The sequence below is a fragment of the Martes martes genome (assembly GCF_963455335.1).
Source record: "Martes martes genome assembly, chromosome: 9".
In the NCBI taxonomy this organism is placed as follows: Eukaryota; Metazoa; Chordata; class Mammalia; order Carnivora; family Mustelidae; genus Martes; species Martes martes.
In genome coordinates, this window is record NC_137896.1 from 86,745,853 (window position 1) to 86,773,363 (window position 27,511).

General features: G+C 48.2%; 1 protein-coding gene across 1 annotated transcript in view; it reads right to left on the reverse strand.

The window, feature by feature from the left end:
- Positions 1–10,891: 10,891 nt before the first annotated feature.
- The window catches only part of TGFA (transforming growth factor alpha), a gene marked incomplete at its 5' end in the record, with an annotated part of 68,404 nt that continues 51,784 nt past the window's right edge, over positions 10,892–27,511 (reverse strand). Inside the window, 3 exons of the mRNA XM_080813637.1 lie at positions 10,892–13,524; positions 15,408–15,517; positions 18,171–18,320. Of these exons, the coding sequence (XP_080669763.1) occupies positions 13,517–13,524; positions 15,408–15,517; positions 18,171–18,320 (268 nt within the window). The 3' untranslated portion in view covers positions 10,892–13,516. The remainder of the gene's footprint in view (positions 13,525–15,407; positions 15,518–18,170; positions 18,321–27,511) is intronic.

Consider the following 27,511-nt stretch of genomic DNA (forward strand, 5'->3'; position numbering starts at 1 on the left):
ATATTTTTAAAAAATACAGGAAATTCAGAACCAATTAAGAAAAAAGTAGACAAAATTGACTACATATATAAACATGGTTTTTTAAACATGGCAGAAGACACCATAAATAAATTTAAGACAGTAAGTATTTTGGGAAAGTATTTGTAACACAAGTGATAGAAAAATAGTTAATATCACACAAAAAATTGTACAGGTTATAAGGAAAAGAAAAGCCAATTAAAAATAATTAAAAATTTGAATAATAATTCAGAGAAGAGGAAATCCAAATGACCAATTATCATATGACAAGATGCTCAACCTTATTGTCAGGAAAATGTAAATTAAAACATCATTGATATACTTTTTCATATATCAGGCCAGTAAAAGTGCAAAAAGTTTTCATATATGGGGTTGATAAGGATGCAGAAAATGAACACTCACTCTGTGAAAGAAGTGTGAATTATTACAATTTATTTGGAAACTGTCCTGGCAATATTTATTAAAATAAATTATACACTATGGTAGACACTGTTAGTTGCCTACCCGATAGCCACAGCTTTTTTCTTCCTTTCTAATAGAATCATAATTTTGTTTACGGAAGCAAGGTGATAAATTGTAATTGATTTAAACCATCAGGACAATACTGTTTTGTTTTTTTTTCCCAGTTACTTAATTTCCCAGTCTAGCAATAGTCATGTAACCCACTTCTGGTCAAGAAAATGTAAAGGAAAGACTGCTGACAAATCTCTGGGAAGGCTTTTGGTTTGCTTTACTTATATAAAATACAAATGTGAGTGTTGCTACCTTTCCCCCTTTACCTTGAATATAAACATGCCTGGAGTTTGGCAGCCATTTTGTAACCACGAGGAAGCAAATGTGAGAACAAAATGCTAAGATGGTTAGGATTGCAGAACAGGGGGGCGCCTGGGTGGCTCAGTGGGTTAAGCCTCTGCCTTCGGCTTGATCATGATCCGGGGGTCGTGGGATCGAGCCTGGCGTCAGGCTCTCTGCTCAGCAGGGAGCCTGCTTCCTCCTCTCTCTCTGCCTGCCTCTCTGCCTACTTGTGATCTGTCTGTCAAATAAATAAATAAAATCTTTAATTAAAAAAAAAAAAGGATAACAGAACAGAAAAGCATATGAGGGCTTGGGTTCTTTAACCAATATCCATTATTACTTACCTCACGTTTGTTATGTGAGAAAAAAAAAAAACCCTTGTTTGTTTAAGCCTCTGTTAGTCAGTTTCCATTACTGATCGCTACATACGCCTATAACTGGACGCATACATTCCTTTTGACTCAGCCATTTCTGTATGTGACTCCATCCTAGAGAAATGAGAGTACCAGTATGTAGAGATTTATGTATAATTTATGTGTAACATTGTTTTTAGAAGCAAAGAACTGAGAACAAATGGAATGTCTATCAGTAGCCAGATGGCTAAATAAAGTGTAGTATAACCATAGAATAAATTGTTATATAACCATTAGAAAGAATAATTTAAAAGGCAGTCTATTGAACTTGAGGGATGTTCATGATGAATTATTATGTAAAAACAGCAAATTAGATAGTTAATATTTATAGTAAATCATTTGTGGAAAAGATCTCTGTATGTGTGTAAATGTTTATAAATTTCTACACAAGCATAGGAAAAAGGAATTAAAAATGCCTGCAGGAATGAGGGGAGAAACACATTTGAATGAAACAAGCCTGGAAGAAGAAAAGAATCTGTCTTAAATATTTTTTTAAAAGATTTTATTTATTTATTTATGAGAGAGAGAGGGAGAGAGAAAGAGGGAGAGAGCACACATGCCTGCTTCCATGCACATGAGCCCGAGCAGGGGGAGGGGCAGAGGGAGAGGGAGACAGAGAGAGAGAGAATCTCAAGCAGATTCTGTTTCAGGCACGGAACCTGACCCGGGGTTGGACCTCACGACCCTGAGATCATGACCTGAGCAGAAATTCAGAGTTGGTCACCCAACCAACTAAGCCACCCAGGCACCCCAATCTGCCTTAAAAATCATCAAATTTTATTTTTATTGAACTGAGAAGCATCTAATGCGGCATAAGTATATGTGGTATTGGCAATTATGTTTTAAATACAGAACTGAATAGAAGAAAAAAATTTTAGACACACAAAACATAAATTTCATTATATAATAATTTTTATAAATAGATTTTTTTACACTTTTTCAAAGTTTTTTTTAAATTCCAGTTTGGTTAACATACAGTGTTGTATTAATTCCAGGTGTACAATATAGTGATTCAACAATTCCATACGTTACTCAGTGCTCATCACAAGTACACTCCTTAATCTCCATCATCTATTTCAGCCATGCCCTCACCTCTCCTCTGACAACCATCGGTTTGTTCTCTATAAAGTTAAGAGTCTGTTTTTTGGTTTGCCTCTTTTTCTTTATTCATTTGTTTTGTTTCTTAAATTCCACATATAAGTGAAATCATGTGGTATTTGTCTTTCTCTGACTGACTTATTTTGCTTAGCCTAATACTCTCTAGCTCCATCCATGTTGTTGCAAATGGCAAGATTTCGTTCCTTTTTATGGCTCACTACTATTCCATTGTATATGTGGACTGCCTCTTCTTTATGCATTCATCAATCAAGGGACACTTGGGTTGCTACCATAATTTCGCTACTGTAAATAATGCTGCAATAAACACAGGGGCACATATATCTTTTCAAATTAGCATTTTCGTATTCTTTGGGTAAATACCCAGTAGTAGAATTACTGGATCATGTGGTAGTTCTAGTTTCAAACTTTTGAGGAACCTCTATATTGTTTCCCAGAGTGGCTGCACCAGTTTGCATTCTCACCAACAGTGCAGGAGGGTTCCTTTCCCTCCCCATCCTCACCAATGCTGTTGTTTCTTGTATTTTTGATTTTAGCCTTTCTGACAGGTGTGAAGTGATATCTCATTGTGGTTTTGATTTGCATTTCCCTGATGGTGAGTGACATTGAGTATCTTTCATGTGTCTGTTAGCCACTGTATGTCTTCTTGGGAGAAATCTCTGTTCTTTTTGTCTTGTGCCCATTTTTTAAGTTGGGGTATATGTTTTTTGGGTTTTGAGTTATACGAACTGGATAGAAGAAAATTTTAAAATTATACATCTTTGTTTTCTCATAGTGCCTCACTCCCTTTTTTGTAGAACATGAATTCCAATTTTATTTCCTTCTGTACTAAGAATTCAAAGATAGGTCTTATTTTCCTTCTAATGATGTGATGGCAGAGTTTAGTTTTGAATCTTTAACCTGGTGGTGATACTTAGTTTTCATAATGAAAAGTATCTGTTAACAACTGTGGTATTTTGAAACAGAGACACAGGGTTCGCACAGTTACAAAAAAAATAATGAGGGCGACTATCACAGGAAGACTTCTAGAGCTCTGGCGCTCCGATGTCTTAGAGTGCCAGATCTTAAAAACTCCTCATAGTTCTTCATCTACACCATCAGTGTTAATTAAGACAGACAACTGAGTAAAGTCATTCTCACAAAGTCCATGATGAGGGCTCATTCGCGGAATTCAGTCTTCACCTCCTCAAATCAGAGTGAACTTCAGATCATCACTTGCGTTACTAGAAAACAGATTTTTGTGTAGGCAAATGAGCCAGGTTATTTCTTACCAGGTAAGTTGCCCAAAGACATTTGAGACAATGTGGATGGGCCTTGAGAGAATTATGCTAAGTGAAATAAGTCAGCCAGGGAAAGGTAAATATTATACAATTTCTCTTCTATATGAAATCTAAAAAAGCTGAACTCAGAGCAACAGAGAGTGGAGTGGTGGTTGCAGAGAGCTGGCGGTGGCGGAGACGGGGACATGTTGGTCAAAAGGTACAAACATCCAGTTACAAGGGGAGTAAGTCCTGGGGGTCCGATGGACAACATGGTGACTATAGTTAACAGTAGAGTATCATATACTGGAAAGTTACTCATAGGTGAGATCTTCAATGTTCTTACTACACACACACAGAATGGTCATTATGTGAGGGGATGGAGGTATTAACTAACTTCATTGTGATAATCATTTTGCAATAAATACATGTATCAAATTATCATACCATACACCTTAAACTTACATAATATTACATGTTAATTATACCCTAATAAAGCTGTGGAAGGAAAAAGAGGAAAACAACATATTCCTGTCAAATCCACCAGGGCTGTGACAAAGTTCATGGTAAACCACTGGTCAGAGCGTGTAATGCATTTTTGCCAAGAAGCAAAGCTTCGCAGGGTAGAGAGGGAAGCAGGAAGGGTCACAAGGGTCTTTTGACCTGTGAGGTGTCTGACTATAGCAGTCAACGCCAAGTGCCTTCATTTAATCACCGGCCTGGCAGGACCCAGCAGTCCCATATGACATCACTCCTGGCCCTCAGGAAGCAAACCTGGGTCCATCAATATAGCCTATGATTTTGTTACCCAAATTGTTACTGCATTACCTTCCATGTCTCAGACATCAGGCTAAATGCTTGGGTATGAAGACGGAGAGGACAGAGGTTCTTGACCTTGAGAAGCTCACAACCCGGGGCACAGGACAACTAGGGGAGGACTTGTCGACAGAGGCGGCGGTAGGCTATGGGACAGAAGTGCGCATAACGTGAGGGCTCTGTATGGGGCCTCCGGGCAGGCCTCAGAGAGAAAGTGAGGTGTGAGCCTTCTGTTCTAGAAGGAACAGAAGCGTGCTCTGACAGAGAAGCAGAAAACAGGCATTTCCAGCAAGGAGAACCGTGCCGGCAGAGAAGCGTGAAAAAGCCTGGCAGAGTCTGAGACGAGCAGGCAGCTTGGGAGGGGAGGCTGCGAATGGATGGTGACCTGCAGACAGATTTTGGTGGGGCCACAGTGGTTTAGACATTTGAGCCACATTTAGAAATGGAGATATTTTATGGAAAAAAAAAAAAAAGAAAAAGAAAACCTGGCCACCGCGCTGGATGTCCAGGAGCTGGAGGGGAGGCGTGGCGCTCCCTTCCGCAGAGGTCTGGGCTCTCCTGCTCTTCACAAGGGCGGCCTCCCACCCCAGTTCCCCGACTCTGCCTTTCATGCTGTCACCAAGCAGTCCCAGCATCACTCCTGGAGCATTTGAAATTCTTGCCTCTGGTTAAGCATTCTTGGAAATTAAAGAGCGAGCAGGGGGAAAGACTGGCAGAGTGTCCATGGGGAGCCTTCATCAGCCCCTGGGCAGAAGGGATGAGGGGAGGTAGTGGTGTAAATGAAGTGTGTGCTCAGGGCCCAGCCCTGGGGTGTGAATCCTGTGCAGCAAGGAATGAGTGGGGCTGAAACATCTCAGCTCTCCCCTGGGGCCACCCAGTGGCCACACCGGAAACCATGGGGTGAGAGGGGCCCTGGGCGGGCTGTACACGAGGGCATGGGGTGGACTGTGAATCTGAGAGGGCAAGTCAGCAGCACATCTAGGCATTTAGGGATAGAGAGAGCCAGGAAAGGCCCTCTCCTGAGACTCATTTGGGCTGTGGTCCCCCTATGGGGCCCCTCCTAAGGATGGTGAAGCCACAGGCTTGAACACCAGCAGGTGGGTGGGAAGGGGTTGGGCAGGGCCCGAGATGGCCCTCCATTACCAGGAAGCCCTGGAAGGCCACAGGACCCACAGCAGGACAAGGGCAGGATGGAGGCTCAAGTCTGGGCTCACAGACCCTTCCAGAAGGAGACTAAAGGAAGTGGAGCCTTGGAGTGCTTGTAGCCCACAGACCCTTGGACAGGAGGCTGTGGTTAGAGTGCTGGAGGTGGACTGGACCCCAGAGGTTTTGCAGCACAAGGTCTAGTCCACCAGGGGACCCGCTGTGCACTGGTGGTCACCCGGTCTCTGCTCAATGGTTTTGGTTGTCAGGGAGTCCCTTAGCCTAGGAGGAGGCTCTGGAAAAAAGACCCTCTACTGAGCAGAAATCAACACTTTTGCCTCTGGCTCTGCTCCTTGAGGCCACACTGCACAACATTCTATGTCTAAGGGCAGGTTCCTCACTCCTCTGGGTCCTTCACCAAAACCGGGAGCACTACCCTCTAATCGGGGCCCCATTTGCCAGTGGGTCTCTGGAAATATTTCTCATGACGTGTCCCTCTCCCCATGCCTTCTTCTACCTTGAACTGAAGGTCAGCAGATGATCAGAGAGCAGAGTCCCCTTTGAACTGGATGATATATTAGTGGCATTTAGGATCACACTAGATTTTTTTTTATTCTAAAAATCGGGCTGAGCAAGTGGGAATCTGTAAACTTCATCTCAATAGCTTCCTTAGCTAGAGAGGCAGGAGCGAGACAGATCGGCACTGGGGGCTCAGGAACACCCCAGGGTCGCACAGCCAGCAAGAAGCAGGCCTGCAACCAGCCCGGGTCTTCGCTCCCAGGGCCTCCTTCCACCATAGGGGTCCGGGACCCTTGCACTCTGGTTCTCTCTGTTGCAGGGGTTTCCTTTGAGACCAAAGGCAGGTGGGAGAGTCATGCCACTTCCTCTGTTCTGATGGGAGAGGGTTTAAAAGACGCTGGCTCCTCCCAGCACAGCCCTTAGGGGAGGTCACATTTCCAGACCTGAGGATTCCCTTTCTGGAACATGCAGGGCAGCCCAGCTCCAGGTAGTGGAGCTGTTCCTTTGTCCTGCTCTCAACTCCACTCCCCTGACCTCCTGGGAGGGGCTCCCCTGCAGGACGGGGACTTGCCCTGGAGGACTTCGTGGCACAGGGCAGCCTGCGGTCCTAAGGCACCTGTGCAGCTGCCCATCAGGGCCTGAAGTTTCCATTGGAGTAAACATCCCTGGAGAGAGGCTGCCTTTTTTTTTTTTTTTTTTAAATTTTTGCTTTTCTCTTCTCTCTCTCCTGTTTCCCTTCCAGCATAAATGTCACCATATTTTCATTCCCAGTTGCAAAATTTGGTTCCTGAAAAGCCATTGCCCACTTGGGCAAGTACTAGTCACATGGTCCTCCTTACAGGCTCCGGTTCCCATAGGAGTTTTCTCACTTCTCTGTCCTAGATGATCCCGGCTGAAAGGAGGTCCAAGACGCCATGCTTCCCAGGGGCTCCCACCTTCTGGATATATGGGATACGGAAGCATGGCTGGGGGCGGGAGTGGGGGATGCCCCGGGTGGGGACCAGGCGCTGGCAGCTCCAGACATCAGACCTCACCTGTGCTGTCCGCTCCCTGGGGCGTAGTGTGTTTAGAAGGCAGTAGGGCCATATACACTATGGAGTATTATGTCTCCATCAGAAAGGATGAATACCCAACTTTCGTAGCAACATGGATGGGACTGGAAGAGATTATGCTGAGTGAAATATGTCAAGCAGAGAGAGTCAATTATCATATGGTTTCACTTATTTGTGGAGCATAACAAATAACATGGAGGACATGGGGGGATGGAGAGAAGGGAGTTGAGGGAAATTGGAAGGGGAGGTGAACCATGAGAGACTATGGACTCTGAAAAACAACCTGAGGGTTTTGAAGGGGCGGGGGTGGGAGGTTGGGGGAACCAGGTGGTGGGTATTAAGGAGGGCACGGATTGCATGGAGCACTGGGTGTGGTGCAAAAACAATGAATTCTGTTACGCTGAAAAGAAATTTAAAAAAAAATGAATGAGTAAAAAAAAAAAAAAAAAGAAGGCAGTAGGGACTGGATCAGAATCTCCAGGAGAGATTTTGAACAGATGCCAAGTGCCACCCCGACGACGGATTCTACAGTTTGACTGATCTAGGGTGGGAGATACCGGCTTGGTGGAAAAGGCGTTGCTAGCCCCAGGTTGCAAGTCCACAGACACATCGCTGTCTTTGAAGGTGGAAGGCTGGGACAGAAACCTCAGGGCCTGCCCAAGTAGCAAGTGCAGAGAGCAAATGTGGAAAAGGGAGTTTTAGAAGACGGAGGAGGGAATGCTGGTGCTGGAACTCCGGGAGGCTGCTGGGTAAAGAGCTCAGAGTTGGCAGGAAGCAAGGTGAGGTCACACACACCCCCAAAACGGGGAGAGGCAGGAGGCAGGGCAATGCTGGGACCAGGTAGAATTGGGGTGTGAAATTCGGGCCAACAGCGTCCAACAAGACGAGCCCCGTCTGTCCAGATCATGGAATCAAGCTGGCAACCACAAGTTGCCTGGACAAACGAGGGGAGATTGGTCTGGCTTGACTCAAAGTTCATCGGCGCTTTTTCCTGGGGAGCGGCCTGCTCGCAACACCCCGGGCACCTGGCTAGATCCAGACGCAGCCACCTGATACTGGCTCTGGCAGAGGGGGGCCTGGCAGGAGGGCTTGGAACTCAGGGAGGAGAAGGAACAGGACAAGAAAAAAATCCCATGGGCTAGAAACGAGGCCTGGAGAGGTCCCTGGAGAAGGAATAGGGCCAAGGGGCAGGAGAGAACACCAAGTACGGGGAGCAGGTCTCTCCCTTCTTCTCCCAAGAGGTGGGTAAAGGCTCTGTTGGGGGACAGCTGCCAGGCCAGTGCACTTGGGACAAGGAATTGCCTAGGTTTTCATCTTCCTGCAGGTCAGGTAGATGCCAAGCCCTCTGGAGCTTGGACAACAGGTTCTACGGGCTTGCCCCTGCTCTGGAAGCTGAGCATCCCCTAAGACCAAGAGCTCATGCTGTTCTGCCACTATTTTGCTCTCTGCTGCATCTGCATGAGCTTCTCCTAGGTCACACTCGTGAGGTCCGCACATGGGTTAGAAGGGCAGGGGGCTTAGCCATGGGGATTCAAGGGCAGCAAGGCTTGTAAGAACTGGGCTGACAGCTGTAGAAAGTTCCCTACAGTGAGAAACTGGGCAGCAGGGAGTGGGGTGAGTGACTGAGGGTGGGGTGTGATGGGGTGGGGGTGGACAGGTCTGTTTTTTCTTTTCCACTAGGCTAAGCAGAGAAATTCCAAATAAATGCAGGCCTTAAGTCATGACTATACATCCTGATGTCCATTAACTCTGAACACCTAAGGGGCAAACTGCAGTGTTTCACTTCCTCCACGAAGCCTCTATAAAGCTTTTCCTAAAAGCTGCGCCCCACCCCCCCAACTAACGTGTCTTTCGCTGAGTCCTAGAGTACAGTGGTTCTCTGACTTGAGCATGTATTGGAAGCACCTAGAAGGTGGAGGGGGCGTGGGACACCTCTGGAGTTTAATAGTCTGGGTGAGGGGCCTGAAAATTTGAATTCCTGAGACGGGGCTGTTGGTCTGGGGAGCACACCTGGAGAACCACAGCTATGCACACGTGCTCTCTACCTTATAATTCAGGCTTCCTTTGCGTGTTGTCTGCAACTGGTCCAGAATTAGTTTTTGCATGTCAGTCTCTCAGCCAGATCTCAGTTCCTTCGGGGTGGGGGGGACTGTGTGTTTTATATTTTCGTCTGTATCATTTAGCATATTGTCAGACACCTAGCGGAAGAAAGGCTAATATATTGGGAACTTTGTGGAGGGTTTGGTTTCTTCAAGCAGACAGGGATCAACTCTGGTGAATTTGAGGATTCCCACATTTTGTGAAAGAGCATCTAATTTTTCCTCATCACTCGCATGTGTGGAGAAAATTCTTAACTTGCTTTTCAGTAACATGCCACTCTCATGAAAGAAAAGCTCCAGTCTTGATTTAGGGGGAAAAAAAAAAGAGTTCATTCCTTCATCCTTCCAAACAAGGTATGGTACAACTGGACAATAATGCACATGACTGAAAAAAACAGAACCGCATTTTATATTGCTCACTACTCTTTAAATAAGTATAATTCTGATATTAAGGAAAAGAACTGCTAATCACATTAACACATTACAGAAATCAAAATTAACTTATCACACAAAATAAATTAAAACATTAAATATTAACCTTTTCAGTGCAACATATACAGAAGTCAGAGTAACAAGTTCTAAAAAAAAAAAAAAAAAGCCTCAGGTTTGTTATCATAAAGATAATGGAAAGTTGAATACTTCAGTAAGTTACTACCCTAGGAAGAGGGGCTGCTTTTCAGTACTGTGTGTTGTTCACCACTAGATCTTTCCGAGAGCCTGGTAAAATCAGCGGCTGGAGAGGACAGGTCTCATGTTCCCACACTGAGAACAAACGTATGGGTTCGTCTTCCTTCTGTGATGTCCCCTTGGGTGCTGGGCTTTTGAATCCTCCCTCCTTTCTTGGCCGAGCAGGTTGGGAGAAACCAAAGCCCAGACCCTACAGGGCTGGCAGGGTCTCCTGAGTAGTGCTGGAACCTTATCGATCTGTTTCTGCCAATATTGCCTAGAGAAGCGACTCCAGGCACGGTGAGACAACCCAGCCCTGGAAGATGGGGCTGAAGAGGCGCCTTCTTCTCCACCTGCGGAGCACAGATTCCCGGGAAGCTCTAGAACCACACCTCCTCTTACGTCCCCGATGCATGGGTGGCTGAGGTGTCAATCCCACCTCCTCGCTTCTTAGGAAAATAGACTCTGAGACGCTGTGCCCGCCTCCTCTGCGGGAACACAACGGCCAAGCTCAGATCTTGCTTGATTTCAGGTGTGTCGGAACCATCTTCCAAATCAGCGTGGACTGCTGTCTATCCTTTCCATCTAGAAGAAAAGGTTTCTGGCCGGTATGCTTAGACATATCACAGTCTGCAGAGCAGCGGGAGAATCTAGGCTCCATAAAATATTTGCAAGCACCCCCTCTTCTTTTTTTTAATGGGGGCTTTTTGCTTCTCCTGAGATGGACACCGGAAGCTGCTTTGCTTCCCACTCCCAGGCGTGTGGCTGCGGACCAGGAAAGGCCTCAGGAAGGAATCCCTAGTCATATCCTCAGCTTTCTCGAGGCCAAGGAAACACAGGGAACCCATTAAGATGGATTTGAAGATGCATTTTTAACCTCAAAAGGGGACATTTTTACAGCTAGCTCAAAATGTACCAATACCACGAAATGGCCCAGGAATCCAATGCCTGCTGGTCATTTGATTTTTGTTTTTTTTTTAAGATTTTATTTATTTGAGAGAGAGAGAGAGAGAGAGAGAGAGCATGAGCATGAAAGGGGTGAGGGGCAGAGGGAGAAGCTGGCTCCCTGATGAGCAGAGGGCCTGATGTGGGACTTGATCCTGGGACTCCAGGATCATGACCTGAGCCGAGGGCAGTTGCTTAACCAACTGAGCCACCCAGGTGCCCCTGGTCATTTGATTTTTAAAGAGAAACCACAAAGAAGCAAGGTTCTCCTCTCCTGGGCACGGACAAAGGTCCATCCAGGCCTGCCTTCACCCAGCCTGTTTCCAACTCTTTTCAGACCTGCTGGTTTGCCGAGAACTGCCTCAGGAGCCACGGACAGGGAGGCACGCTGCTCGTTCCCCGCACGGTTCACGGAATGATTGCATGGGCGCGAGGAAAGGGGCGCCGAGGACCAGAGCATTCACAGGTACTGTGAAGTCCCTGCAGGGAACCGAGAAGGCTCTCATCCCTCTCTTCTCACACCTCCACAAAGGCTCTCGGACTCCTGGAGACCGAGCATGGGTCCTGTCCTCCCTCAGGTGACGAAAGCCCCACAAAATATCTCACATGGGTTCCTATTCTCTAAAGGCAATCAGACCTCAAAGAGTCTCTAAAAGACTGAGGAAAGATCGTCCTAGAGTCAAAATGTGACCTGAAGTTAAAGACACACTATGCCACTGGTCTCTCTCGCCAGGCTCTCAGACTTTCTGGAGCGTCTGGTGAGAGAAAGGAGTGAAAATTGGGGGCTCTGCAAACCTGTGTCAGTGGGACCGGTCTCTGAGCAAGATGCTACAAGTGGGTCTCTGTCTGCCTACCCTCGGATGGAGGACGGGCGGGAGAAAGAAAGCTAAAGCCTGGAAGCTGGGTCGAATGCCTCATTAGAGGGCCAGCAGGTGAGCCGAGCCCGTTTCTGCCCTCACCGCTTCATTCCGTCACGCCATCCGAGTGCCAGAGCTAAGACACGGGTCACATAATGGTCTCACTTGTAACAAATAAATTCATCGAAATGGACAGATTGGGGAAGAAGAGTTAGGGGAGGACAAAATAATCTGGCAGAAGTCTTAAGCCAACTTGATATATTTTAAAGGTCTCTTTTGTGACGGGTGGGGCCAGACACACTAATAAGTAGAGATCTTTCATTTTTCAAATATTAGTGAATAAAGAGTTCCCTTACATAAGGACTTCACGTACTATTTCACTGTTATTCTGTTTACAGTTTTTAATGAAAATTTCTAGGGATGAGCTCTCTGCTGTTTAGCTGGAGGGAACCAGTGTTTCCCATAGGCAAGCCCAGTGGGTCAGAACACACCCACAGGCCCATGAAAACATTTCTCCTTCTTTAAGGGGAAAGCAAGACCCACCCTGGTAGAGGTGACTTCTTAGAGTTTTTGTTAATAAAACCAGCATCCTGAATGGAAAAGAGAAAAAAAAAACTACGGGGACATTTTTCCTAATGCTAGAAAATAAATAGGAAGGTTAAATTTCTCCTTTTAAAAATAAATCCATAAATCAACCAAACAACAACATGGAAAGTAAATGACCAGCTCCATTTTCGTGGATGTGGCCCCAAAGGCCTGTGGCTCTCCGCTTGCGCTCTATTTCTAAACATATGGAGGGAACACTAGGAAGTTAATCCGTCTAATCGTGGAGCTGGGTAGTCCTGTGTTCGTCCCGAGGAGATGCACACACAGGCACTCTCTTCCTCTCTCCCCACAAAGCTACAAATCTTTGCTGCTGGACTGGCCAGCTTTTCTCCTGGAATGTATCTGGGGGCCTTTCCTTGCTTGTGCCTTAAATGCAAGACCTGTGAGCCCCAGTCTTCGCTCTCATCAGCAACTCCTCCTCTGTTTCCAACTCTGCACCCCCGGGTGGCTCTTCCCAAGCCTTAGCTGTCCCAAAGGGGCCAGACGGTTGTAATCAGTCAGCTAACTTTTCAGCCAGCATTACATACATCATTCGTGTAGAAGTCTGAAAAGGTTTTATGCTTTTTACATCGACTTAAGAGATTAAAAATGAAACCATCATCCATCTCATAAATAAGAAATGATCTCCGAGGCTGCCGACGACTTGGGAAGGTCCTCGGCGTCGTGTATCTGTGGAAGATGTTGGGCTTGGCTGAGGGGCTCGTGGGCAGAGGACATACACGGCTCCTCTCACGTTTGGCATCTTCCCGTAACCAATAGTTACCGTTTTTCCACCTTCCTCTCCAATAAACGGATGAGAAAAAACTCAACGACAGCAATCTCTGGGGTTGGGGAGGATGGATACTGTTGTGGGGAGATGGGCCCATGGAAAAGAAACACAGCCTGGCCTCGGTGACTGGCAGAAGACGACAGCACGTCCCTGGGCTCCGAGGCCGGCAGACGCACACACCTTAGCTAGGTCAACAGGAAGTCCACCCCTTTGCAATTCTTTTTTGACCAGTCTTGAAACCGTGATCCACTGATTTCTTCTCTAGGTCACACCAAATAACCCCAAGCAGACAGAGTTCTTGACAGAGTTGTGAAGAAAGGCCCACAAAAGACAAAAAGGCTGCACAGGTGATTGCTGGCAGAGTGGGAAGCCAGCTGGTCCTGAAGAAGTCCTTTCCCCCTCAGGCTGCCACAGTCTATCTGGCCAAACTCCCTCTGGGCTCTTCAGACCACTGGAAGGAAGGAGAAACAAGGTAAGTGCTGCGGGCCAGCCCCTCCGCTGTGCTAGGAAAACAAGCTCGGGACAGAAACTTGGAGATGCATCAGCCAAGGTCACCAGGTTCTCTTGGGCAGACAGGCCCAAGCCCGGATTCCTCTGGTTCAAACTCAGGGGCAGCAGCTTCTGAAACTGTGCTTCTGGGGCCAAAGGCAAGGCTGACTGAAGGTGAAGCGAGTCACGGCGGCAGAGAATGGGGATACAGCGTGCTGTGAGGACAGTCCGCCCAGCCTGGGGAGAGCTCCCCTGGAAGGGGTGGCCTGGCGGGCAGCTCGAGAGCTGGTCCAGGACTCTGGTGGCAGAAGGGCTTCCCCTCAGGCCGTCTAAGATTGGACCCATTTGTTCCTCAATGGGCGGGGCTCTGAGGCATTCTCTATGGCTCTCGGGAGGCAGCTCTAGAGTCCAGCTCAGCCTGGACATCCTCCTGCCCTTTTCCCTCCCGTGGCTCCTTGGGAGCTGGAGAGGTACGTGTCATCTCCGGGAGCGGCCTTCCGTCTCAGTGGCCGTCTCTGGAAGACCGGACCCCTCTGTGGCTCAAAGCTAATGCCCTCCCAAATGCGGGCAGAGAAGGAACGTTAATAAGAAACTTCCTCTACCCTAAACAGCTCTCCTGAGGTGAGCACAAATGGCACAAAACCTACTATACATTTTCTGAAAAGATTTAAACTGTTTTTCTATTGGTGCCAAACAACAATCTAAAAACTTCCTTAGCTCAGTGGATGGTCCTTGGAGGCAGCCTCCTTCAGAGGCTCTGGTTCTCATCCTAGCTCCCCCGTGGGCTGAGGGTCGGACCCAAGCAGACCTTTGGCAGACTCCGTTTACCCGCATCACTCACAAATCCTCCTCCTCTTAAGGCCGTTAGAAGGATGAATGGCTTAGCATCCCCAAGAGCTGCGGGCCTCCTAGCTGACAAGAACCGCTCACGAACGATTACTGTGGCTCCTGGAGAACAAATAAAGTGCTCCTGGGCCTTGGGTGCCTTCCAGGGCAGATCGCCAAGAGGTTTAATGGACATGTCGGTGCTCCAGCTTCCCAGCCGCCCTTCTTCCTACTCTCTTCATGCAACCGTGAGCTTCTGGAATGGCAGCTGCTGACTAGAGAAGGTCACCCTTGCTCTTAGCCTGCGGTGATGGTCTCCTGTCCCACTACTTCCCGAAAAGGAACTTCAGGTTTTTGATGGGCTTGACTGGTCACAAGAGCATTTCAGAAGAACTTGTTGATGTGTGACTCTCCAGGGCTTGTCTGGATAAAGGAGCCATTTGCCTCCATAAGCCCCGAGCTGGTCATGCCCGGGAGAGGACTCCTGAGAAGCAGGTTTGGTCCTGCTTCCAGATGCCCAGTATTCTTCGTGGATGTCAGTGAAAATACTCACGAAGCAATGGTAAGCTTAAAGATCACAGGAGCCCAGAGCTAAACAGTGGTCTGAGAGCTGTGGGCCAAATCCCTCATTTCACTGATGGGAAAGGGGAAGGGACTTGCTCAAGGGAAAGAGAACGATCAGTTGCGTCTATAGTTTGTGATACACTCTGCTCGGTCCTTTACATCAGCATTCACCCAATTTGCACAAGTTTTAAATAACAAAACGGAGGCTCAGAGAGGGCAACCAACTTGTCAGAGGCCGTGCAGACCAATGAAGATAAAAGAGCTTCTTTCTGAGTGAAACATGCCTTAGAATAAACTCAACCTGACTTGGGGCGGGTAAACATCCTCTTCCTTTTCTCCCTCTTCCTGCATCAGCCTCTAAGAACGTCTGCCCTGCCCTGGGGAAGGTGGTAGTCTTCTCTCCACCCACTAGTGTCTCCCAAGGGAGAGAGGCCCCTCGTCGCGAGAGCCCCTTACCTGTTTCGGAGTGGCAGCAAGCAGTCCTTCCCTTCAGCAGGGCGCTGGGCTTCTCGTGCCGGCAGATGAGAGCCTGGCACCACTCACAGTGTTTTCGGACCTGGCAGCAGCTGCGGAGAGAGAACACAGGCTGGGCAGGAGCCTGGGGCAGGCGGGCCCAGCTAGTGCAGCGGCTGTGGGAAGAGCTCGCCAGGTAGCTCTGGGATCTGCAGCAGCCTTCCCACCGTGGCCTCCAGAGGGCCAGCTGCACATAGCCAGGGGCTGAGCACCCTGCAGGGTGGTGGCTTTCGGGACAGATGCTGGCTGGCAACAAAGGCACCTATTGGGCCCTCAAGGACTGGCTCTGCGAGCACAGCTCAGCTCCTGGCTTGCGGGGCAACGCAGCAGGTGGGGAAGCCCTCAGAAGGGCGCTCAGCGCTGGGACAAGGCAGCCGCTGCGGGCTGGTGGGGCTGTGAGGGTGTGTTTGTTGGGGAAGCATCCCTCAGGTCCTTGCCAGCAGCAAAGCAAGGAACGTGGATGGGCTGAACAGACCCGTGGGAAGAATGAAAGAATGAGCCGCAAACCGCCACTGCTTTGAAACTTTCCGTGGACTACCATTCTCTAGCTGTGGCAAACCCAACCTCTTGGTGAACGCGTGTTACCCGGAGCCCTGGAGCCCCAGGGTTCTGAGTGCTCCTGCCCCACTCTGTGCATGGGAATGAACAGCGTGCAGAGTTCGCATGAAGAGAGAACCAGGGAACCCAAAAGAAGGGCAGAAGAAAGCACTGAGGAAGACCCTGATGATGCGGAGACACTTAGAGCTCTTTTGCGTGGAATATCACCGAGGACTTTGTTTCTCCTCATTCTAAACTTGACCTGTGCCTAATCCGTGCATTTTCACTGGGGCTGGGCAGGGTCTCCTTGTGGACACGGGCCCAGAAACAAAAGAGAAAACAAACCTGTTGCTGTGTTGCCCCCTTGGGGCCTGGTGGCATTTCATGATCCCCAGCCCCTCTCTCTGGGCACTATCCTGGGGAGGCCGCCAGGGCCCCCGAACCTTTGGGCAGCAGAGCCAAGGAGCCTGAGACCTTCCTGCCCAACACACTTCTGTCCCGGGTGGCCAGAGCAGTCTGCCTCTGCATGGCGCCCTGCAGAGCTGCAGAGTCCCAGATCTGGAGCGATCTAGAGGACCCGATTCCAGATCCATCCATCACTAGAGATTGTCTTTTGCAGTCGGCTAGCAGTGGGCTTATCCTGGCCACTTCCTAGCAAGGAACGTTCCAGGGCAGTGAGACCAAGTTCTCCAAGTCCCTCTGGCACAGGATAAGCTGGTTCCAACCAACTCCCCAACTCAAGAGGGCCCCAGGCGCAGGCACCCGGCGGCCTGGTTGGGGTAAGGGCTTAGTGTCTGGCTCAGGGATTCTGGACTGGTCTCTAGCAAGGATGGACTGGGAAAAGACAGAGGGGAGGTAAGACTCGCTGCCTTCCTGGGAATGAGAGAGGCCATCCAGGCATCAAGATTAGCTTTTAAATCCCTCTGGAGAAGCTCACAGGGGCACCCTGAGGCTCTGGGATCCTCCTGGCCACAGAAATAGAGGACTGTGGACATGACAGGTGAGCACATACAGCCTGACGACCACGAGAACTTGCCCTTGTGCATGGCACAGCCTGGGCTATGTTCCAGCCCGAACCAGGGCTGCTTGTCCACCACCTTTTCCAAGACAGGTGGGAGTGGAGCACGTAGGGCTGGAAAGGCCAGCTCGGTTCAACCTCATCCCTCACCCCTTAATGCTGGCTTGGGCTGGCTCTCCTCAACAGGGTGGGGCTCTATGGGACATCAGTTTGTCGCCAGAGCCAGAGGTGTGTATGTTGCCTCAACAGCGGCAAACCAATAACCAAACAGGACAGAGACTCCTAATTATTTGTCCAAACTGCGGACAGCCTCAGAGGGCTCCCGTCTGGCCTCCTTCATTAACACATGGCGGCCTCCTCCAGCCCTCGCCAGAATGGCCCATCCCCCACCGTCTCCATCCTGAGTGAATCTACACCCAGCTGACTGGGAGCCTTTAGCTCTTCTGGGAATGCCTTACGCATCACTGATTCTGTATACATTCTCAGAGGGCCTGCTCTGTGAACTAGAGGTCTCTAGACATTTCCTGGGACCACATCTGCCCAGATGCTGTGACTGCAGCACTAGGGAAGTCTCTGTCTGTGGAGCAGTCCAGTTGGGAGTTACGGGCAAGCAAATAAGCCCAAGAAAAGGGTCTCTCTTGGGCTAGGGCTCAGGAAGGCTTTCTGGAAGATGCAAGATGAGTTCTGGAAGACGAGAAAGGGCAGAGGAGTGGAGAAAGGGGAAGGGCTGCCATCAGCCTGTCCAAAGAGCAACCGAGACCTCCGACATGGCCCCGGGATTTGCAAAGTGCCTTTGGCAGGGAGGAAACACCTCTGCCGCTTACCACAGGAAGCTGGGAGTTACTTCTAGTTCACTCTGGAATGCCTGTAAGTCCCCATCATCACTGTGGAGGCTCCAAACCCAACAACAGGCAGAGAGCAGACGAACCTTTGCTTCCCCCCAGCTTCCAACAGCGTGCAGACACCCCACCGGGGACCCTCCCAGGATGGGTGCCCTTGACCGCAGGTGGCCATGACCAAAATTCCTCTCGGCTCTGCTGACACCAGTCAGACATCACAGCAATAAACCATGCCCAGGTGGCCGTGTCGTCTGGCCATGGGACTGATGGCTTGGGGAGGAGGCCCGGACTTTAGGGGTGGCAAACACTTACTGTATCAGCACACATGCGATGATGAGGACAGCCAGGGCCACGATGGAGACCACCACCAAGGCGGTAATGGCCTGCTTCTTCTGGCTGGCGGCCACCACGGCCAGGAGGTCGGCATGCTCACACCGCGCACCCACGTACCCAGAATGGCAGCTGAGGAAGAAAGGAATGTCAGCATGTTCTTCTGACAGTGCTCTTGTTCCCCCACCGCCGCCCCCCCCAGGGTAGGCTGGGCCAGAGGGGCCCAAAGCTGTAGGGAAAGCCCCAAGGGGCGCCTCCAGCCTCTGCAACTCAAGGCCAAGGTGTCCAAAAACTCCCTTCTCCTTCCCCGTGTGGTCACCTCTTGGTAGGAGGACAAGGGGCCACTAATCAGCTTGTTGATGTGAGGAAGCACCTCACTGTAGCTGCACTAGGTAACATGCTAGGGACAAAGAAGGCAGCACATGTGTTTAGGACACCAAGTTCTTTTTGGCAGTTCATAAAAACCCAGGTTATTTTAAAACTAAGTGTATGTATTCAGAATTTGATGACAAGAGAAAGAAAACACACCAAACCAGACACAGGCTGTGGTCTGCTTTTCGATCATCTTCATCAAATTTAATTAGCTCTACGAGCATTTCCTGGGGGGAGGAGCGCAGCACACAGTGTTCCTTCTGAGGTAGGGGCCTGTGCCACCTTCTGGTAAATGCAGGACCTAGGAAGCCACCAGTTGGCTTCTCATTTCCAGTGACACTTGGCCTCATTCTACTGGAGATCAGTAAGGGCACTAAAGAGGTCATGCCCTTGAATGTGCCCTGTGGCCTGTGAAGGTCACTGCTTATACCAAGGTGATATTACTGGTATTACTAATATCCAAAATCTCTTTCACTTAACAGCCTCTTCCCTCAGAAGGCTGATGCTGCTCACAGTCCCCTCCTCCCCCCACCATCCTGGGCCACCACAAGTGGTTCTTGTAGGATGTTCCCCAGGACTGGTTCCAGTCATAAGGAAGGGATGGTCATTTTCTTTCTTTTTTTTTTTTTTAAGATTTTATTTATTTATTTGACAGAGAGAGATCACAAGTAGGCAGAGAGGCAGGCAGAGAGAGAGGAAGGGAAGCAGGCTCCCCACTGAGCAGAGAGCCCAATGCGGGGCTCGATCCCAGGACCCTGGGATCAGGACCTGAGCCGAAGGCAGAGGCTTAACCCACTGAGCCACCCAGGCGCCCTGGGATGGTCATTTTCTGATGCAGGCATTCTCCCCACTCCAAGCATATGAGTTTGCTCAACAGAAGACACTTGGCTTATGCACAGGTCCCACTGCCCGGATGACTTTGTTATTGTAAAGAAAATGTTTGATCATCACTGTCCTCTCAGGTGGGGAAGCTTCCTTCCTACAGGGACTTCCCCCAGAGCAGCCTTGCACCAAACATCACACACTGGATTTAAAGTTCTTGTTTTTTCCCCCAAGACACGGCAATGATTAGATAAACTTTTTTTTTTTTTTAAAGGAGTCTACCTTTTGATGAAATAGCCAGTCTGTCACCTTCACATTTAGATTAAAAAGCCTTTGAAGAACAAGGAGAAAGGAAAGGGGATAAAGGGTCCCTGTTGCCTGCTCCTGTGTCAGGGGCATTACATTTGTGGTTGCCCTAAGCCTGTGCTCCTGGGCCGCCAGACCCCAGATGCCAGAGGGATAACTTGGGGCCACGGGATAAACACAGCGTATTTTTCTGGAGCATAGGTTTCGCTCAATGTTAACAAAAATTTAATCATTTTAGGGGTGCCTGGGTGGTTCAGTGGGCCTCTGCCTTCGGCTCAGGTCATGATCCCAGGGTCCTGGGATTGAGCCCCGCATTGGGCTCTTTGCTTAGCAGGGAGCCTGCTTCCTTCTCTCTCTCTCTCTGCCTGCCTCTCTGCTTGTGATCTCTGTCTGTCAAATAAATAAATAAATAAAATCTTTAAAAAAATTTAATCATTTTAATGTGAAAGGAACAGGTACAGTATAGTTTAAGATTTAGGACACACAGGAGATACTGCAAAAATTGTTGCTTAAGGATTCACCTGGGATACCAGAGCACACAGGCTTGTCTTTAGCACTGCTTAGTGGGAGGCTTTCACTGGGGCTCTTTATCCCATAGCCCGCTTGTTATATGCTTTACTTAAAGGTATTTTTTAGTTTGAATCCAGACCCTTGCTTTTCTGTTAAGGGTTACCGTACATTTGAGATATGTTCTGCCTTTTAATCCTTGCCCAGAAAAATCAAGTCATTGACCTGTGCCACCCTGCTAGGGAAGAGAGAAATTCACACTCAGGTCTGCTCAGCCCAGAGTCTGGGTTCTTGTATAGCCCAGTGTCCGGGCTGCTTCCTTCCTGGGCAGTGCGGTGAGAGTCCGTGTGCTTGTTTGTGAAAGGTCTAGGCTATAGAAGGGTAAGCACTCCTATTTCTGAAGCGTTCCTACCCTGACCTGTAGGCCTTGGGAGAGGAGTGTTCTAGCATCTCCCCAGGCACTTGGTTCTGCGAATCTTATGGACTTAACCCATCAACACTGGGGACTCCAAGAAATTCCATTTAAACAAAAGAGTGGCACCCAAGCTCTAATTACAGTACATACCATTTATTGCCAAACTCCCATATGAATTGATCTCTTTTATTTCCAACAATCACAGACACATGTGAGCTCAGGGAAGCTGTTTACCTTCTTTACAGATGAGGAAATGGGGGCCTGGGGACTTCTGAGTTTAAAAACTAACAATCTCAACCAGGAAGGCTACCTTTCTAGAGTAATGCAGATTGGTGTGGAAGACACTCTGGGGTAGTGATTTCATGACAAGCTCACAAACGTCGCTGCAAGAAGAAAGACGGATTGCTCACTGCCCTGTAAAGAGGTATCCTTGCTGTGGGCATGGCAAGCCGCCACCGTTCCTCCAAACAGTGCCATCTTAACTCAGTAAGAAAGAAAACCCTCTGGGCTGTGTCACCACCTTCTGCTGACTTTCCATATGCTTCCTTCCAGAGGAACATTCCCCGTTTGTGTGCTGGGCACTTTACAACCACTGTGGCCTCAAAACTGGCAGGGGTCCTAGCCCGGTGGGAAAGTCTTCATGTCAACAAGAATGTCTCTGTTGCCCAGTGTCACAGCTGTAAATACTCACATCTCAGTCTCCCTGAATTAGGGAGCCCAATGAACAAAAACCTTCCCAGCGAGGCACACGGTTGCCGCCTAACAGATGAGACTCCAGATCATGGCCTTGGTGAACACTGAGAATAGTGGATCTTTGCCCCAAGTAGCCCAGCTGCAGCTAGGAGGCAGAATAACCCATGATCCAGATCCTTGGGCCTTACCCAATATCAAAATCTCTTGGCAAAGAGGTGTTTTAAAGAAAAGGCCAAAAGGAATTCTGATGAAGCCAGAGTTGAGAGCCACCATGAAGGTTTTCCTAGTGACATCCACGTTGGCTGTCCACTGGAATTGCCTGGGGAGCTTGAAAAAATCCTGAGGTCCAGACCACACCCTAGACCAACTAGGTTACTATCTCTGGGAGTCAGGCCTGTTATGAGTGTTTCTAAAGCTCCCAGATGATTCCACTGGGCAGCCAAAGTTGAGAGCCACAATTTAGAGTTTTGGGCCTAGGGGTGGAGGGAGGCCCCTTCTCCTCCCCAATCATCTGTAACAGTGGGGAGGATTCCCAGTTGCTTTTTTTTTTTTTTTAAGATTTTATTTATTTATTTGACAGACAGAGATTACAAGTAGGCAGAGAGGCAGGCAGAGAGAGAGAAGGAAGCAGGGTCTCTGCGGAGCAGAGAGTCTGATGCGGGGCTCAATCCCAGGACCCTGGGATCATGACCTGAGCCGAAGGCAGAGGCTTTAACCCACTGAGCCACCCAGGCGCCCCTCCCAGTTGCTTTTTTATAAGGTGGGGAAAAAGAAAAAGTTTGGTGACATAACTTTTCTTGAAACAAACAAAAACTTCCCAAGCTTCTACTGATATTAGACTTCATTATGCCAATTATATTAGGTACAAGTCACATAAGGAGGGGAAGAGTCACCTTGCCTGGTTGCAAATGAATCAGGCTTGACTCAGCTGCTGTTCTCTCTTTTACCTCAGCTAGGCCCTGGTTCCCACCTGACTGCATGGTGGAATCGCCCGGGAAGATATGGAAAATGCCAGGGCCCAGGTCCCACCCCCAGAGATGCTCGTCCAGTTGGTCTGGGCCCCCAGGTGATTCTAATGTGCATCCAGGCCTGAGAACCACTGAGGTAGAACCATGGTTTAAGTGCACAGACTTAAGAACCAACAATCTGAAACCTCCATTCTCCTTCTCCTTCCTTCACTCCCTCCCTCCCTCTGGGCATTTCCTCAGGCCGGTGGCTATAAAATGGTTCCCCTCATGTCAGGCACAGGGGAAATGGGAGATGCTACACCCCTGTTTCAGAAAGGAATCGGAACAAAATCCGAGTTGTTTTATCACAAGGGGGAATGGAAAATGGGTTAAGACTGAACATGTTCTTACATCGTTTGACCAATTTCATCAGTCTGCAGTGGGTTTTACCAAACACAAAGGTCCTGGAATGCTGTTTTGTCTTCACGGTTCTGAAATGAGGCTCTGGAATCCCATTCAGGTCATTTCTCCCAAATAAGAACCAAAAAGAAAGAAGTGTACAAGGAAGAAAGAGCGTAGCACAGAAGGCAAAAGGAGGCCAGCTGAGCGGCCCCACGAGCCGTCATGGCTGGAGATGAAGGCCGTGTGCTCCAGCCAGGTGGGTCCCCGAGGCTTTTCCATTTTTGTTACTCAGTCAAGATAGCTCTGGGGCTTTTCATAGGAGCAAATTATGGCTGTAGGCCACTCTGAACAGGAAGAATGAAATGACCCACAATGTGCCTTTCTCTCCCCTCTGCTGAGGGCTTGTGGGCCTTCCAGTCCCATAGACTTGTTCCGGTTTTTCCCTTAAGTCCCTGTTTCACCTGGTTCACAGGGCCCTTTTCCAATTTTCAAGAAATATGATCATGCATATAGGGCTATGCTCTTAAATGTCCTTTCTTAAAAAACTTCGCTACCTGGAAAAGGAATGTTTCTAAGCAAATTGGAAAGTATATAAATTATAATAAAGCAGAAAGGAAAAAAAAGTGCATACTGTTGCCAACCCTACCTCCCCAAATGGCAAACGGACATGTTTCTCTTTAAACTATTTCTATCTAGTTTCTAACATATATATATATGTATGTGTGTGTGTGTGTGTATATATATATATATATATATATATATATATATATAACATGTGTATATATATATATATGCTGTGTGTATATATATGTATACAATTTTTTTTTTACAATTTTGCATCAATATTTCATTTCACATCTCCTCCCCATGTTACTATGTCATTAGAAAACTACCAGGTATGGGGCGCCTGGGTGGCTCAGTCCTTGGGTGTCTGTCTTCGCAGGTCATGACCTCAGGGTCCTGGGATTGAGCCCCCCATCGGGCTCTCTGCTCCGTGGGTAGCCTGCTTCCTCCTCTCTCTCTGCCTGCCTCTCTGCCTACTTGTGATCTCTGTCTGATAAATAAATAAAATCTTAAAAAAAAATGATAGTAAAACTTACTTCACAGAGTTGTTATGAGAACTGAGTTAAATATCTTGTGAAGTGTCTGACTCAAGTGCTGTGTAAGTGTTAAAAATGTAAATAAAAGGATGGGAGCAGTTTTAAGGCTCTCGAGAGACGTTGTCTTTATAAACAATGATGTATTCTCTGGCAGGCGGCTAGTCCTCTTTTAGCCAAGTCTTTTGGCACAGGTCCCAAGACATGGTCTTCAATATGAGGGCCAAGGACTGAACTGATTAAGGACCCAGGACCATAGTTTTAGAAATATATTTACGTGCACCTGTCTTTGCCATGAAGAAATTCCACAGGGCTGTGGTGGGAGTGGGGAAACTGAGTCCAAGGACAGCTATACTGGGCTTACCCACTGTTGGCCTCTTAAGAAGTCCTATAACCTCTCCACTTCCAGGGCTGGGGAGGAGGAGGCTGGATGGAGTACGGGCTTCCACTCTGCAGCTCTGATCTTAGAGTCTCATGGATTGCCATGGGTTTGGTGGTCTTCCCGACTTCCACTGTTCCTTTTGGCAGGACCTTACCACATCCTCCGGCCATGGCAATGGTCACAGTGTCTGGTAATTGAGCCCTCCTGCTCTGGGGAACTGCACGTGAATGTTCTCTGCTGCTATCTAATAGAACTGTTACGATGATGGAAACAGTCTATATCTGCACTGTCCCATACCGTAGCCACTAGTCACCTGGAGCAGCCGAGTATTTGAAATGTGGCAGGTGAGGCCTGGAAACTAAATTTTAATGAAGTGAATTAATTTAAATAGCCCTGTGTGTCCAGTGGCTCTCATCTTGGACAGCAACAGCTTTGCAAGCGTATGGTCACTGGGTCCTCATAACCATCCTGTGAAACATTAATATCCCCATTTATGGGGCTAAGCCACTTGTATGAGAGACTCAGGTCTGGCCTCCAAATCCATTCACTGCTGTGTTACCCTGCCTCGGGGTAGGATACTCAGTGTCTGCTTCCTGTATGGGGAGAGAGGGAATGAGGTTATGTATGTTCTCCAGACATATGCATGGAAGAATGTCATAACATTTTTTTTTTTTTTTTAAAGTAAGCTCTAGGGACACCTGGGTGGCTCAGTTAAGCATCTGCCTTCAGCTCAGGTCATGATCCCAGGGTCTGGCATCGAATTCCGCATTGGGCTCCCTGCTCAGCGGGGAGCCTGCTTCTCCCTCTGCCTGCCACGTCCCCTACTTGTGCTCTCTGACAAACAAACAAACAAAATCTTTTATTTTTTTTTTTAAGATTTTTTTTTCATTTGAGAGAGACATCACAAGTAGGCGGAGAGGCAGGCACAGAGAGGAGGAGGCAGGCTCCGCGCTGAGCAGAGAGCCTGATATGGGGCTTGAGCCCAGGACCCTGAGATCATAACCTGGGCTGAAGGTAGAGGCTTAACCCATTGAGCCACCCAGGCATCCCACAAAAAAAAAATCTTTTAAAAAAATTAAGTGAGCTCTATGCCCAACGTGGGGTTTGAACTCATGACCCTGAGGTCTAGAGTTACATGCTCTACCAACTGGGTCAGGCTGGTGCCCCAAGGTCATACTTTAACCCCTACACCCCATCAGCTGCCAGCTGTTGGGATGACAGAAGATCTACAGAAAATGGCCTGAGCCCCAAACTCCTCCCTGTCTTAAGTTCTTGGGGGTACATCCTTAGTCACACCACGGCCTACTGGTCGACTGATGACAGTCTCTTCTCTTCAGATGTCTGACTCTGTTCAGATCCCACTAGAATGTACTGTGGCTAGGGCCATGTGAAATGTTTTCCTTGGCTCAGCAATTTGTTTTCACACTTCACTGTGGGAAAGTCAAGTCAGGGAGTTTAGTCACTGAAGAGCATTTTGGACAGGTGAGAAACTTCAAACTGGTTGCCACTGGCTGGGGACACTGGAACTCTTAAAAAATGTCACCTGGGTGTCTTCCTTCAACTGTTTTCCTTTGTTTGAAGGCTTCTGCCGGCAGCAGACCAACAGCGTGCTGAATCTGCCTCAGGGGAAAATGGCGTGCAAGTCCTAACCTTGCCTTTCTATGGCTTTAATGTCTCTGGAAATCCTTTTCCTATTTGTTTCCTGAGGTAGTTGGGCGCTAGCGGGGATTTATTAAAGGAAGACATAAAATACCAGCCAGGGTTCAACTGAAACATAAGTGTTTGAGGATTTCGTTCACTACCTTTGGCTACTTCTGACTAGTTATTTGTTTTTAACTTTTTTTCTCTACCTCATATTTTAGTGTGAGATGTCATTTAGGTTCTCTGGAAACCTAAAGACTATTGTTCTTATAAAAAACAAAGCTTACAGGAGACTGTTTTAGAAAGAGCTCCCTCTCTTTAGACTCTCAGTTTGGGTCGCTGCGGGTTTTCTTTATAAGGCCGTGACATATATGGCCTTCCCTAAAGGTATGTTGGTTTTATTGACCAGAATGTGTGTGTCAGCAAACCCAAAGCTGGGGCAGTTCATACGAGTGGGAACAGAATGTTCTGCTTTCTCTGCACGGATCACAGTTTCTGGTCTAGTGGGGAATTAATTAATCATGCCATTCTTCTAGGTACTGGAATTACAAAGGGTATAAGGCGTGGTCCTGTCCTTACTGAGCTTAAGAGCTCACACGGCAGGAGTGAGCAAAGTGGGCTGGCATGATTGAGGCGAGTGGAAGCAGCAACAGGACAGTCAGGGGCCGACATCTGCTTTGGTGTTGGGGAGCAGTGGTGAGAGGGGGGAATGAGGACCAGAGAGGGCAAGCCCTGTCTGGGGGATGGTGGAGCTGGCACACCTGTATTCCAGCCAAATGGCACACTTGGGAGTTCAGGCCTGACCTGATGCTACCATCTGTCTGTTTATTCCATAGGGCTGGACATTCACATGGAGAGTGAAACATGGCTTCTAAAATGCTGACAACTAATTAAAACTACCAAAGAACAACGCAGATCATCATCCACTGTCACGTAAAACACATCTGTGGGCTGAATATCACCCCCTGGGCTGCCAAGATCCAGTGGGGAAACTGAGGTAAAGAGGTGGTAATTGCTTGCATGGCTATGTATCCCCACAAATGGTCAGCTTCTCCAAACCACAAGGATGGCCCAGCTGTTTCTAGGAGATCCCGCAGTCGGCCCACGGAAAGGACTTTAAGAGTCTGTGGTCGGGGCAAAGAGCTTGGGAATGACCTCGATGCTTCTCTTTACATGGGGAAGGTGCCAACACCTTTCTTGCAAATGAAAGAACTTAGTGATCTGAGATGTTAAAAAGCAATATTCAACTGAGTAAATTTTAAAATCAAATTGGCTTTATTCAGTGATTTATGAATCAGACTATATCCCATCTAGTCAGTGGAAAGGAGTTCCAAGGAGCTGTACAAGATGGGAGACTTGTTTAAGCAGAAGGGGGCAGAGACAGGGAAAGAGCAGATGACCTCATCTTTCTTTGGGGGACAGAAGGCATCTATCAATCACTAGAGCTGACCAGGGAAATTCCAGACAGATGGACTAAGCACGTTTCTGGGACAGGCTGAAACTGCAATTGGGCCAGGTAATACGTTTTGGTTTGGCGACATGGGCTTAGCACAAGTGACTCCATTTTGGATCTGTTGTTTCTTTTTTTAACAGAGGTGAACTTTTTAGATCAAGACAGAATGCCCTCTGGGGCAGTAGCTGAGAACACAAGTCTGGGAGTTTGAGTCAATCAGACTGAATCCTAAACTCCGCCATTTACTAGCTCTGGGACTTGGCAAATTGCTTCTGTGCGCCGACTC